Source organism: Phyllobates terribilis, unplaced genomic scaffold (genome assembly GCF_046119375.1).
Source record: "Phyllobates terribilis strain yellow unplaced genomic scaffold, ASM4611937v1 Scaffold_3__8_contigs__length_932513732, whole genome shotgun sequence".
Lineage (NCBI taxonomy): Eukaryota > Metazoa > Chordata > Amphibia > Anura > Dendrobatidae > Phyllobates > Phyllobates terribilis.
The window spans coordinates 677,766,010-677,780,205 of record NW_027362763.1 but is presented as its reverse complement, the minus strand read 5'-3'; the positions used below and the strand labels follow the sequence as shown (position 1 = coordinate 677,780,205).

Below are 14,196 nucleotides of genomic sequence, written 5' to 3'. Positions count from 1 at the left end.
TTGTCTTTTCCGAGACAGAAGCAAAAGAGGAGAATGCCGTCATGCGTGCAGGCTTCATCCATCATCCTGTGCGGTGACTCCCCACTGCAGCAGCAGCTCCCCCCTCCCCAGATGTCCCCGCACAGCTCTCCGATCACAGCGTCACCTGCAGAACTGCCTCCTCCATCAAAATTCTAGACATATCTATCCCCTACAAATGATCATTTCCAGATTCTGATCCGACCGATCCTATCCACAATCTGATCGATTCAAGTGTATCCAGTTCTCAAATTACTTCTACCCCAATCCATTGAGTTCAGTCATGAGCCCATTGTCTCAGCTCGTACGGTGCACCTATAGAGATGGCGCCATCGTATATCGCATGGTGCAAGCCCTATACATGCATGGTGATCCCAACCCCCATCATCCAGGCATTGCAAGCAGAACAGTCAAGAGCAGCTCCTAGCACTGCAGTAAGAGCGGGGCGGCGAGGAGAAAACAGATTGACATAATGTGCATGTAGCATGGAGCTGCAGGGGCGGCGAGAGGAAGGAGGGGTTTCCTACTATCAGGGGTTACAGGGGCATTGGATGCTCAATCCTACTGCTGCTGCTGATCAAGCCTTTTTGCAGGGGTCCCATGTCATAGCACGAGAACTGGAAGAAAGGAGCAGCGGCGAAGGGAGCAGCGGCGAAGGGAAAAAAAGAACCCAGGGTGCTAAGGGTTAAATCCACCGAAAGCTTGCGCTACAAGATGAACCTGCTGCAATGGTGGCTTGAGACTCTGCGTCTCTGTGCACTGACTGCATTATGACGTGGGAGATCACCTCTTCGTCTCCGCCAGGATTTCGGAAAATCTGCGAATATTCCCTTCTTTTTTTTTTTTTGTTCCAGCCTCACCGGCAGAAGAAGACATGTGTAGCAACCAAGTGAGCCTGCAAGACGAGCAATGCAAATTCTATTCTTATATGTTCTACCAGGCGGTGAGGGACCAGGAACCTGTATGGAAACTGGAGGAGATAAGGACTATGGAATATTTCCAGTGGGATGAAGACGCGAGCATGAGGTGCTATTCTCCATCCGATGCCCTGATGTATGCCGTGGTGCATAATCACCTGCGCTACGCCCAATATTTGCTGTCTCATTTCCCGGAGGAAGCTCTGAAGGTGCCAGGAATCAAGTTCTGCTGCTGTCCTCCATCAGCCCCCCACCTTGCCTTGGCCGTCACTTACGACAGACGAGACATCTTAATCATGATTATTAAGATGTCCCACAAGCTGCCGAGTCTAAACTCCTACATCAATAGGGCCAGCTGCTTCCATCTGTCCGACGGGAAGACCCCTCTCCACCTGGCCTGCGAGCTCCTTAGTGCAGAAACTGTTCTGATCCTCCTAGGGAATGGGGCATCCCCAAAGATCATGGACCGGAAGGGGGAAACCCCTTTGGATGTCATTTTGGAGCAGTTATGGAGCTCCAAGGTCAACGTGGTCTCTAAAAAACTCTGCTTGTATTATCTGCTACTTTTTTCCCCCTCCCTGAACTTCAAGATGAGGAAGATCCTTCAAGATCATCCAGAGTTTTGGAATCCCTTATTAGGAGAGGACAAATTTAACTATTTGGTGGGAAATACGCCGGCAACATTGTATCTTATAGCTATGCAGAAAGTCTTGCAGTGTCTGCCGCCGTCACTCTTCCCACAGAGCATCCATGCTTTACCTATACCTCACGCATTAAAGCCATTGCCCGGGTCAGGTTAATACATCCGTGAAGACCTAACCCATCCACCGCAACCTTTCCTCAACCATTCAACATGAGTTCTTCCTCCGAAACGACCCTGGCATTAAATTAATCACGTGATCGGCTCTTTGTTCCATGACTCTATCGATTAACGGGTCAATGGCTGCTGGTCCCATCATTGGCGTAGAGCAGTATATTGACCACAGATACAAAAATATTCCAGTTGGATCAACTTTTTAATATTCTACCTATATGGGAGCGTTCTTATAATTGGGGAATGGGTGCAATAATAATAATAATAATAATAATAATTAGCTACCATGGTAACGAATGTTGCAAACAACAATCATGTTAATTTTTTAAAATTCAAATTTTTCAAAATTCTGTTGACAGTTGGTGCAGTCAGGCATATCTTCACTTTATTTGGTTTGTTGCCTTAGCCCTCAGTCTAAATACCCCGATGGCTCGTTAGTACCACCCCTGGGACTGGGGGCAAATGCCCCTCCAACTGTGCCCCAATAAATTTTGCCCACCCCCAAATAAAGCTAATTCCCACCATAGATGGGCTGACTGTGACTCTGCCCCATTTCGACCAGTCAGATCGGTCAATCAATCCTTTGGCCTTAATTGAGAGCAGTGACTCCTTTACAAGAGATAAAAAAAATTTTGTTGCAATTATCCACATAACAATGGGCCCACGGGTCATACTATGGCGGCATTTTTTATTTGCACAAAAAAGACGGGGAAGAAGTTTTTCGCTTATCTGAAGAAAGATTTGTCCTGCTCCATAACCATTAAAAAAAACAACTTGAAAAACTCAGCACGCCGGCCCTAATAATGGGACCACATAGGACTCGGTCCCATCGGATCGGCTGCACATAGTCAGATCCTGTAATTAGGGACTGGCATTGCTATTTAACCCTTCTCCTCCCCAATATGCTGTCAGCAGCACCAAGACATTATATATTGCGATGCAGCTGGTGATACATTTTTCCCCTTAAATCTGCATAAAATATGCACATTTTGTGTTTCCATCTACATAATTAATAGATGCACAGGTTATAGTTACCGGAGATGAGATTGTATTTCCGAGCGATTGTCGGCAGCGTCTATTTTTCTATTTGAGAAGCGACTATCAGCATGAGTCCATGTCGTGTCCCCGGATGTACCGCTCTATATAAAGCGATTTATCTCTGTAGGACTGATGTCATCTCTCTGCTGCACGGTCAGAATGATGTATCGTGTGCTGCTGAGCTGCTGTATCTAAGTCTGCCATGTGTGATACTGTCTGCGGAGCCGTGTATCTAATCCTATCCTGTGTGATACTGTCTGCTGAGCTTCTGTATCTAAGTCTGACATGTGTGATACTGTCTGCTGAGCTCTGTATCTAATCCTATCATGTGTGATACAATCTGCTGAGCTCTGTATCTAATCCTATCCTGTGTGATACTGTCTGATGAGCTTCTGTATCTAAGTCTGCCATGTGTGATACTGTCTGCTGAGCCATGTATCTAATCCTATCCTGTGTGATACTGTCTGCTGAGCTTCTGTATCTAAGTCTGCCATGTGTGATACCGTCTGCTGAGCTGTGTATCTAATCCTATCATGTGTGATACTGTCTGCTGAGCTGTATATCTAAGTCTGACATGTGTGATACTGTCTGCTGAGCTGTGTATCTAATCCTATCATGTGTTATACTGTCTGCTGAGCTGCTGTATCTAAGTCTGACATGTGTGATACTGTCTGCTGAGCTGCTGTATCTAAGGCTATCATGTGTGGTACTGTCTGCTGAGCAGTGTATCTAATCCTATCCTGTGTGATACTGTCTGCTAAACCTTGTATCTAATCCTATCATGTATGATACTGTCTGCTGAGCATCTGTATCTAATCCTATCATGTGTGATACTGTCTGCTGAGCTGTGTATCTAATCCTATCCTGTGTGATACTGTCTGCTGAGCCATGTATCTAATCCTATCATGTGTGATACTGTCTGCTGAGCCATGTATCTAATCCTATCCTGTGTGATACTGTCTGCTGAGCCATGTATCTAATCCTATCCTGTGTGATACTGTCTGCTGAGCCGTGTATCTAATCCTATCATGTGTGATACTGTCTGCTGAGCCATGTATCTAATCCTATCCTGTGTGATACTGTCTGCTGAGCCGTGTATCTAATCCTATCATGTATGATACTGTCTGCTGAGCATCTGTATCTAATCCTATCATGTGTGATACTGTCTGCTGAGCTGTGTATCTAATCCTATCCTGTGTGATACTGTCTGCTGAGCCATGTATCTAATCCTATCCTGTGTGATACTGTCTGCTGAGCCGTGTATCTAATCCTATCCTGTGTGATACTGTCTGCTGAGCTGTGTATCTAATCCTATCATGTGTGATACTGTCTGCTGAGCTGTATATCTAAGTCTGACATGTGTGATACTGTCTGCTGAGCTGCTGTATCTAAGTCTGACATGTGTGATACTGTCTGCTGAGCTGCTGTATCTAAGGCTATCATGTGTGATACTGTCTGCTGAGCAGTGTATCTAATCCTATCCTGTGTGATACTGTCTGCTAAACCTTGTATCTAATCCTATCATGTGTGATACCATCTGCTGAGCGTCAGTATCTAATCCTATCATGTGTGATACTGTTGGCTAAGCTTTTGTATCTAATCCTATCGTGTATGATGCTGTCTGCTGGGCTGCAGTAACTAAGGCTATCATGTGTGATACTGACTGCTGAACTGTGTATCTAATACCATCATGTATGATACAGTCTTCTTTTATACTCTTTGATCTCCTGAGCCTGTGTATCTAATCCTATCTTGTGAGATACTGTCTGCTGATTCATGTATCTGATCCTATCATGATAATGTCTGCCAAAATGCCATATTTAAACCTATCATATGTGATACTGTCTGCTGAGCTGTGTATCTAATCCTATCTTGTGTGATACTGTTAAGCTTAACTGTATCTAACAGCCTGACAGAACTGCAATCCTCAGAAGGTTGATGGACTGGTCTGGAGATATGGTCCTCCACCAGCAGTTATTTAACCTAAATATAACAAGCGAAGACTATGTAATAAGGGATGGCGGTATACATAATAAGGGAGGAGGCTATGCAATAAGGGATGGTGCTATACATAATAAGTGAGGAGGCTATGTTATAAGGGATGATGGTGTACATAATAAGGGAGAAGACTATGCAATAAGGGTCGGTGATACATTAAGGGATATAATAAGAGTCAGTGCTATACATAATACCAGAGGACACTATATCATAAGGGACGGCGCTATGCATAACAAGGGAGGACACTCGATAATATAGGACAGCACTATACGTAACTAGAAAGAATGCTATGTAATAAGGGATGGCGCTATACATAACAATAAAGGATGCTATGTAATAAGGTACAGGGATGGCGCTATACATAACTAGAGAGGATGCTATGTAATATGGGACAGCTCTATACATAACAAGCAAAGTTGCTATTTAATAAGGGACAGCACTATAGATGCCAAGACACTTTGCTATTTAATAACCAAACAGTGCCATACATAATAAAGGAGGAAGCTATGCAATAAGGAGCAAAGATATAAATAATAATCGAGGATGCTTTATAGTAACAGTGCTACACATAATAAGGGCGAAGCCTACATAATAAAGGATGGCACTATACATAATAAGAGAAAATACTATGTAAAAATGGATGATGCTATACATAACAAAAGAGTACACTATATAGTAGTGGATGGTGCTATAAATAATAAGAGTGGGCATTATGTAATAAGGGATGGTGCTATACATAACAAAGCAGTATACTATATAATAGGGGATAGCGTTATACGTAATAAGAGAGAACACTATGTAAGAAGAGATGGTGCTATATGTAATAAGACAGGATACGATGTAATAAGGAATGGTGCTATAAATAACAAGTGACTACATTATATAATAAGAAATGGTGCTATACATAATGAGGGTGTACACTATATACTAAGGAATGGTGCTATACAAGAGTATTACTCTCACCATCTCTCTATAAGTCATACAGTATAGATACAGACTATTCACATACAGGAGCTTGCCGGAGCCGTCTCATTTGATAAAGCTGTTTTCTGTTGTCTCTTCTTCAGCTGGTCGGACCTAAATGTCGACATCTTCCAGTCACAACTCGTCTTTCAGCACTGATCACCGAGGAACTGAAAAAAATAAGATCACATATACTGTATATCAGGGGCTGGCTGGTAAATTTTAGCCTGGGGGCATGGGGCAAGCATAAAGCAATGGCCCAGGAGTAGCGGCTTGTTGATAGCGTGTATACCTCTAGTTGCTTCATAAAGGTAAAAGGTGCCAAGACTTTAGAAAGATGTAAGATGATGGAATCGCACACGCCTGTGTAATTCCAGATGTGTTGAGCTGTCAGTAACCGAACAATCATGCAGTGGTGCAGTGTCTACTGATAGAATAACCTTGTGATTAATTTCTGAGACGTAAATCTGGCAGCTGAGCCCTGTATGATATTCACCATAGAGGGGACTCAGTATATCTGACTCCATATAGAAGCCTCTTCACCAAAAAGCTGACTCAATATAGATATGGTAACAAAACCAAGCTAAATACATAGATGCAGTAACAGAACTAGCCTTAAAGGGGTCATCCCCTTCAGTAAATCTTCAGGTACATACTGCAGTAGTTATAAAAAAGTATACACTTTCTGGGTCCAGGACCAGCTCTGCACTAGAGAAAAGCAAACCTTTCAGGGTTTGGTCCGGATTGGCGAATGTCCCGATGTTCACTGAACAATTCGGCAAACAGTTCGTTGAACATATGCGAACTCCATTGAATTCAATGGGAGGCCAAACCAAACGAATAGACAACACCTTCAGGGGTGCCAAAAAGCTGCCAAAACAGCTCAAATTAGGGGCAGACACCAGGAAAAGTGGCCTCAATTGACCCACAGTACACATTTTATAATGACACAGCAGCAGTCAGCCATGGGACATGTGTAAGGGGGAAGACCGGGGTGTAAATACTTTCAGAGCAAGGGATCCAGAACTGCCAGGGCAGTGCCTCTGGTTGCAGGGGGAAGACAGACTGCGAGCACAGGAGTCAGGTGACTGGGAAGCTATGGGCGTGTCCAGAGTGAGAGCTGGGAGGTCAGGTGACCGGGAGACTGGTGGCGTGGGCAGAGAGAGGAAGAGACAAGGATGTTTGCGCGGGAAAGCGGAGCTGGGTCCTGCTCAGCAGAGCAGTGTGAGAGGGTCCAGGCTCCTGGACTGGGAGCAAGAGCCGAGTGCAGTGGACCGGAGGAGTCAAGCTGACTAGAGAAGGTACGCAGGGTCTGTGGAGCCGGGCACGTGAGGTGCCGTGTTATGGACTAGGGGCTCAGCGGGTAAAACCGGAGACCGCCCGCTGCTGCCAGAAGACGGAGCATTGTTTCGGCGGGGACGCCTGAAGAAATCAACACTGGCCTCAGCTGGCAACTGCCTTGTGGAGGAAAAGAGTCAGCTAAGTGTAAAAACTGTCGATTACAACCGGTTCGACTATGCTATATCTAGTCAAACTGTGAACTGTTAGTTAAAGACTTTTACCTGCCACTTTCCTTATTTTCCCCCATATTTTACCCTGTTACTCCCTGCGTGGAGATTGACCCTGTTATTATAAACTTCCCCTGTTTATTAACCCTGTATTGGCTGTTCTGTGTTTCTGTGTCACTGCATCTAAAGTACCCGTGTTACATTTGGCGTAGTCGGCAGGATGCAGTCACTAGACACAGACACTGCAGAGCAGTCCATCCTGGGAGCCCCTAAATCTAGCTTGCCGCTGGGGGCCATGCTCAGCAATCTCCCAAAGTTCACCGGGGACAATATGATGCTGTGGGACTGGATTGAGAGAGTTAGGAGAATGTTACGTATGCATCCGATGACCCCAGCTATGCAAGCCGAAATAGCCTTACTGGCCCTGGACGGCGAGGCCCGACAATCCGTGATGTACCGCCCTGCCCATGACCGGATTACTGTAGAAAAAGTGGTTCGGATACTGGAGGAGATGCATGGGGATCCCACCAATGTAGGAGAGCTGAGGATACGGCTGTTTCACCAAGTGCAGTAGGAGGGGGAGACTGTGACGCAGTATGTTAATGCCTTACAGAGGGTGCATGCCTATATCACTAGAAAAGACGACATGGGGAATTTGGGAATGGGCCCCCCTGACGTGATCTTAAGGGACCAGTTTGTGGCAGGCCTCAGGGATGTGCAGCTGAAGCAGGCCTTGCGGGAGCCCAACCCACGTATGACTTTTCTAGAAGTGGGGGCGGAGGCACGTGTGAGAGAGCAGGAGATGGGGGTGACGGCCCTGGCAGGGATGGTCCAGAGTAATGAGGTACCCACCCCACCTGCAGCTGAACCGGAATGGGCTCGAGAGATGCGAAAGGAGATACAGGAGATAAGGGATGAATGGCCCAGTCTCAAGAAGACCCCTGCCCCATCACCAGAGATACCCAGATCGATTGCTCCAGTTATGGAAAGAATTGAATTCAGGACCCCCCCTGCAGGAGAGTTCCGTAGGGGAGTGAGGCAGCCCTACACAGACACAGACACGATCTGCTGGAAGTGAGGAGGCGCAGGACATTACGCCAGGGGCTGTGCTAGCCGAGGGCGGCTCCGTGTTTGGGGGACACAGACCGGAGCCTGAGGAAGGGGAAAGAAAAAGAGGAAGTCCCAAGGACCTGGTTTCCACCAGCCCGACTGTCTGGGCCGAAATAAGCAGTCGGGCTGTTCACTGCCTGATTGACATGGGATCCCAGGTGACTATGATGACAGAAGCCTACTTTCAACAGCGATTTCCAGAGATAGCGCGGCCTGAATGGGGACCAGTAATTAGACTCATGGCAGCTAATCAATTACCCATCCCGGTCGCAGGGGTGGTGTGGATGAAGATCCGAGTGTGTGGAAAAGATGTGGGAAAAAAAGGAGTCGTCCTGGTCGCAGGGGGAACCCGAAGTGGACCCCCGGAATGAATGTGCTGAAAGAGATCGGGCAAATCCTGATTAGTGAGCCGAAGGAGATTCCTCTAGACCAGTGGGACCCGCGAACCCCCTAAAGGAAGGTCTTTCAACAACTAATCCGAGCTGCCCAGGCTCAGGAGACGTCGAGTGAAGGGAAGATCCTGGGGAAAATAATAGTGCCAGCAGCTACGGTGATCACCTTATCGCACGGGCCTGCACACCTCTTCAGGGGGTCGAAGTTAAGATAGAACCAACATCGATGGACAAAGTACCCCCCGGACTCTTGGTGGCTCGGACACTGGCCACCGTTCGGGGTGGCAATGTTATAGTGCGGTGTGTTAATCTGGGCGAAGATGATCTCACACTCCCTCCCAGGGTGGAAATAGCCCAGATTCTGGGAATGCCAGAGAAGTTGGTGCGACCTGATGTGGTACAGCTGTCCGCTGTACGAGGAGACCCCTGGACTCTGGCGGTCACCGTGCCGCCGGAATCCCACTGGGCTAGTGCGAAGGGGGGACAAAGAATCCTAGAACGAATGTGAGCTGAATTGATGGGACTTACACCTCGACAGGTGCAGCAGGTTGAAGAGGTGCTGGAGCGGTACCAGGAAGTCTTTGCTCGCCATGAGGATGATTTTGGTTGCACTGAAGCCATTACCCACGAGATTCCCATGGGGAGCGCTGCCCCAGTGCGGGAGAGATACCGGCAGATACCTTCCCAGATGTATAAAGAGGTTAAGGAGATGCAAGCCCATATGTTACAGAATGGTGTGATACGGGAGAGTCAGAGTCCGTGGGCAGCCCCGATTGTCCTAGTCCGGAAGAAAGGGGACCATGCGGTTCTGTGTGGACTATAGACAACTGAATGCCTGTACAGTACGGGACGCTTACCCACTACCCCGAATCGAAAAGTCACTGTCGGCCTTAGGGAAGACAACATACTTCTCCTCCTTGGATCTGGCCAGTGGGTACTGGCAGGTGCCCGTGGCTGAACATGACCGTGCGAAGACGGCGTTCATATTACCTATGGGACTGTTCGAGTTCAATCGGATGCCCTTCGGCCTGACTAACGCCCCCGGGACGTTCCAGCGTCTGATGGAGAGGTGCCTGGGCGATTTAAACCTCGAGGCAACACTGATTTACCTTGATGACATAAGTGTCTATGCCGCCACCTTCGAGGAGCACCTCCAGCGACTGGAGCAAGTACTGAGTCGCCTACAGAGTCATGGCCTAAAGGTGAAGCCCCAGAAGTGCCACCTGTTCCGCAAACAGATCGAATATCTCGGTCATACTGTGTCCGGTGAAGGAGTCAGGCCCACCCAGGAAAAGGTGGCCGCCGTACAGGAGTGGCCTACCCCGAAGACAGTGAAGGACGTTCGGGCCTTCCTGGGACTTGCCGGGTACTACCGAAGATTCGTGAAGAACTTCACCCGCATAGCCAACCCATTGCTGGAGCTACTTAAGGGAGTGCCGGCGGGCTCCAAGAATCAGGCAATTCGGTGGGGAAGCAGCCAGGAAGAGGCCTTCCGTGCCCTAAAAATGGCCCTGACCGAGGCCCCAATACTTGCCTATGTGAATTTCTCCCAACCCTTCATACTCCACACTGATGGGAGCCTACATGGTCTGGGAGCCGTGTTATCCCAAGTACAGGAGGGGAAAGAGCACGTGATTGCGTACGCCAGCCGCTCCCTTCACGACTTCGAGAGGAACCCGGATAATTATAGCTCTTTCAAATTAGAGTTGCTGGCTCTGGTTTGGGCAATGACCGAGAAGTTTGCAGAGTATTTGTCCGGGTCCGAAGTACTGGTGAGAACAGATAACAACCCACTGGCCCACCTGGAGAATGCGAAATTGGGGGCCCTGAAGCAGCGGTGGGTGGCCCCCATGGCCAGGTACCGGTATAAGATCGCCTACCGGCCTAAGGCAGAGAATACTCACGCCAACGCCCTCTCCAGAGTGAGATATGAACGACCTGATCATGACCGCGATGAAGATTTGGAGGTGGATGATACCCCTAGCTTCCGAAGTTTCGTGGGACCGCTGGGACAGATCGGAGAGACGTCGGAATAACAAGTGCTAGGGCGGCCAAGAGATGACATGATCCGACTTCAACAGACTGACAGACAAGTTGCTCAATTACGTCAATGGGTGGCTTTGTGGCAAGTCCCCAGTCGAGAAGAGAGGAGAACCCTGTCCCCGGGAGCACTGAAGATCCTGGGACAATGGAAGAGACTGTGTTTGCGAGACGGGCTGCTATACCGACAGGTGCAGCTATTGCGAGAGTTCGGGACCACCTGGCAAGTGCTGATCCCAGCGAAGTTGGTTGGAGTAGTGGCTAAGGATGCTCATGAACGAGGGGCTCACTTCGGACCAGAGAAGACGTTTCAGTGGTTGCAGAGGCTGGTGTATCATCCCCGACTGCGAGTTACAATAGAAGACACTTGTTGAAGATGTCGGAGCTGTGAGCTGGTTAAGCCCCCGAGCAGCGGGTCCTCATACAAACTATTGTGACTTCTGCCCCCTTGGAGGTGCTGATGATCGACTATTTGACTGTTGGACCGGCGCATCTCGGGTATGAACATTGCCTGGTAATGACAGACCACTTCACAAAGTTTGCGGTAGTGACCCCGACCAGAGACCAGACCGCCGAGTCCGCTGCGCATGTCATCTGCCGAGACTTCATTCGGGTGTACGGCTGCCCAAAGAGGATTCATTCCGATCAAGGTGCCTGCTTCCAAGGCCCGGTGATGGAAGAGCTGCACCTGTTGTACAAGATTGAGAAGTCACGGACTACTCCTTACCACCCTCAAGGAAATGGGGCCTGTGAACGCTTTAATCGGACACTGATCCAAATGCTCCGCACGTTGGAGGAAGATCGGAAGGTACGGTGGCCTGAGTTTGTGGCCGAGCTGGTGTGGGTCTACAACAACTGAGTGAATAGTACGACGGGGTTCACTTCTTATACCTTGCAGTTCGGGTGAAAGGGGCGAGAGATTACCGAGTTAGAGCTGGACCCCGAGGAGGACTACCCACGGACTGGGGTGTCTTCCTGGGTGTGGGAACATCGGCATCGACTGCAGATCCTCCGACGGTTGGTACAACAAAAGTTTCAGGAGCTCAAACATCATGAGACATTGCCTCTTCGAGGGACAACTCTGAGGCCCGGGGAGCGGGTGTTGGTTCCGGACAGGCGGCCCCGGGGCAAATTGAGTAGGCGATGGGAACGGATCCCGCACCGAGTGAAGCGCAGGATTGGCGCTGAAGGACCTGTGTATGAAGTTGAACCCGAGGGGGCTGAAGGAGCTCCTACCAGAGTGGTTCATCGTAGTATGCTGCGACCCTGTCTGTCTAAAGATGACGAGGATAGAGAAGAATCACCTGCTTCTAGAGAGGGTCCTGTCACAGTTGCCCCAAGCCACGATGTGGACGAAGAAGAGTTGTTGATTCTACCTCCGAGCCCCAGCACTCGATTACCTGCAGTCCCCAGTGCAGGCAGCGAGGGAACATCGGTTGAAGCCACCGGGCAGGTGGAGATTGGGAATCCGAGTGAACCTGCACCCCCCATCGGTCAGACTGAGTTACGCCGGTCAGAACGGACAACAGCTGGAGTGCCTCCTCACCGTTACGAACAAGATCAATTCATATGGTACCGTATCGTCGAGGAAGTCCAAGAATGTGAACGTTTGATGAAGGAACTCTCGCCCGTGGAATGGCGAGTTAAAGGAGAGCGGGAGTGTAAGGGGGAAGACCGGGGTGTAAGTACTTTCAGAGCAAGGGATCCGGAACTGCCGGGCCGTGCCTCTGGTTGCAGGCGGAAGACAGACTGCGAGCACAGGAGTCAGGTGACTGGAAGCTAGGGGCGTGTCCAGAGTGAGAGCTGGGAGGTCAGGTGACCGGGAGACTGGTGGCATTGGTAGAGAGAGGAAGAGACAAGGATGTTTGCGCGGGAAAGCGGAGCTGGGTCCTGCTCAGCAGAGCAGTGTGAGAGGGTCCAGGCTCCTGGCTCCAGGACTGGGAGCAAGAGCCGAGTGCAGTGGACCGGAGGAGTTAAGCCGACTAGAGAAGAGACGCAGGGTCGGTGGAGCCGGGTACGTGAGGTGCTGTGTTATGGACTAGGGGCTCAGTGGGTAAAACCGGAGACCGCCCACTGCCGCAAGAAGACGGAGCATTGTTTGGGCGGGGACGCCTGAAGAAATCAACACCGGCCTCAGCTGGCAACTGCCTTGTGGAGGAAAAGAGTCAGCTAAGTGTAAAAACTGTCGTTTACAACCGGTTCGACTCTGCTGTATCTAGTTAAACTGTGAACTGTCAGTTAAACACTTTTACCTGCCACTTTCCTTGTTTTCCCCCATATTTTCCCCTGTTACTCCCTGCGTGGAGATTGACCCTGTTATTATAAACTTCCCATGTTTATGAACCCTGTATTGGCTGCTCTTTGTTTCTGTGTCGCTGCATCTAAAGTACCCGTGTTACACATGCATGAGGTATCAGAGTCTGGGCCAGCATTTACAGCCAACACATGCAACAGCTCAACCTGCTTTTCTTCTCAGCCACACTCAGGTGGCAAAAATACCAGTTTGACTGAAAGTAAGTAGAGGCCTGCCGGTCTGGGAGCCCTACTGCTACAGGCAACACAAATGAAGGAGACCCAACTTGGAGTATCCACATCTCTAAAGATTAGTGTCACACACCACTAAAGTGGCATCAATTTCACCAGAGTAGAAATAGTATAATGGGGCTCTGACACTCCTTCCACTACAGGAAACCCACCGGATGGAGACCCAACTAGGAGTTCCCACAATTCAAAAAATTGTTAGTAACCGCAGCAGCAACAGCAGGCACAGAAGCCACGACAAAGGTGTCACAGACTGCAATAATGCAAGATCAATTCTGCACACTAAAAACTATACCATCACCTAGTCTGCCCAGTCTGCGATTGGGGTGCAAAGGTCCTTTGAGGGCCATGACTTGTTCATCTTGATGAAAGTTAGGTGGTCTACACTTTCATGGGACAGCCGGATGCGCTTATCTGTCAGGACACCACCAGAAGCACTGAAGACACATTCTGAGAGAACGCAGGCATGACAAAACCTCCAAGGCGTGACATGTGAGCTCAGGCCACTCTTCCATTTTTGAAGACCAAAATGCAAAAGGGTCCAAACCCTCCCTGATGATATTGATATTGAGCCCGAGATACTCCTGCACCATCTTCTCCAGTCGTTCAATATGTGTCAGACTTGTACTCTGTTATGCTGGTGTATTAGCTGGTCTAAAAAATGTGTGAAACGACTCACAGAAATTGCTTCCGCCACTTACACTCCTGCTGCTAATATTTTTGCATTGACGACTCGACCTTCCTGGGGTTGGAAGTGTACAGCTGCGATGCCCACTGTGTTCCTCACTGCTGTCTTGGGGAAAACCACTCTTAAGGTTGTGTAAAAGCTTGTTTCGATACTCAAGCATGCGCACAAC

General features: G+C 48.9%; 1 protein-coding gene across 1 annotated transcript; it reads left to right on the top strand.

Annotated features, from left to right (window-relative positions):
- Positions 1–226: 226 nt before the first annotated feature.
- Positions 227–4,624, top strand: LOC141257341 (ankyrin repeat domain-containing protein 9-like). Its single transcript, XM_073671795.1, has one exon. It carries the CDS (start codon positions 893–895, stop codon positions 1,733–1,735), a length of 843 nt encoding a protein of 280 aa, XP_073527896.1. The 5' UTR covers positions 227–892; the 3' UTR covers positions 1,736–4,624.
- Positions 4,625–14,196: the final 9,572 nt, after the last annotated feature.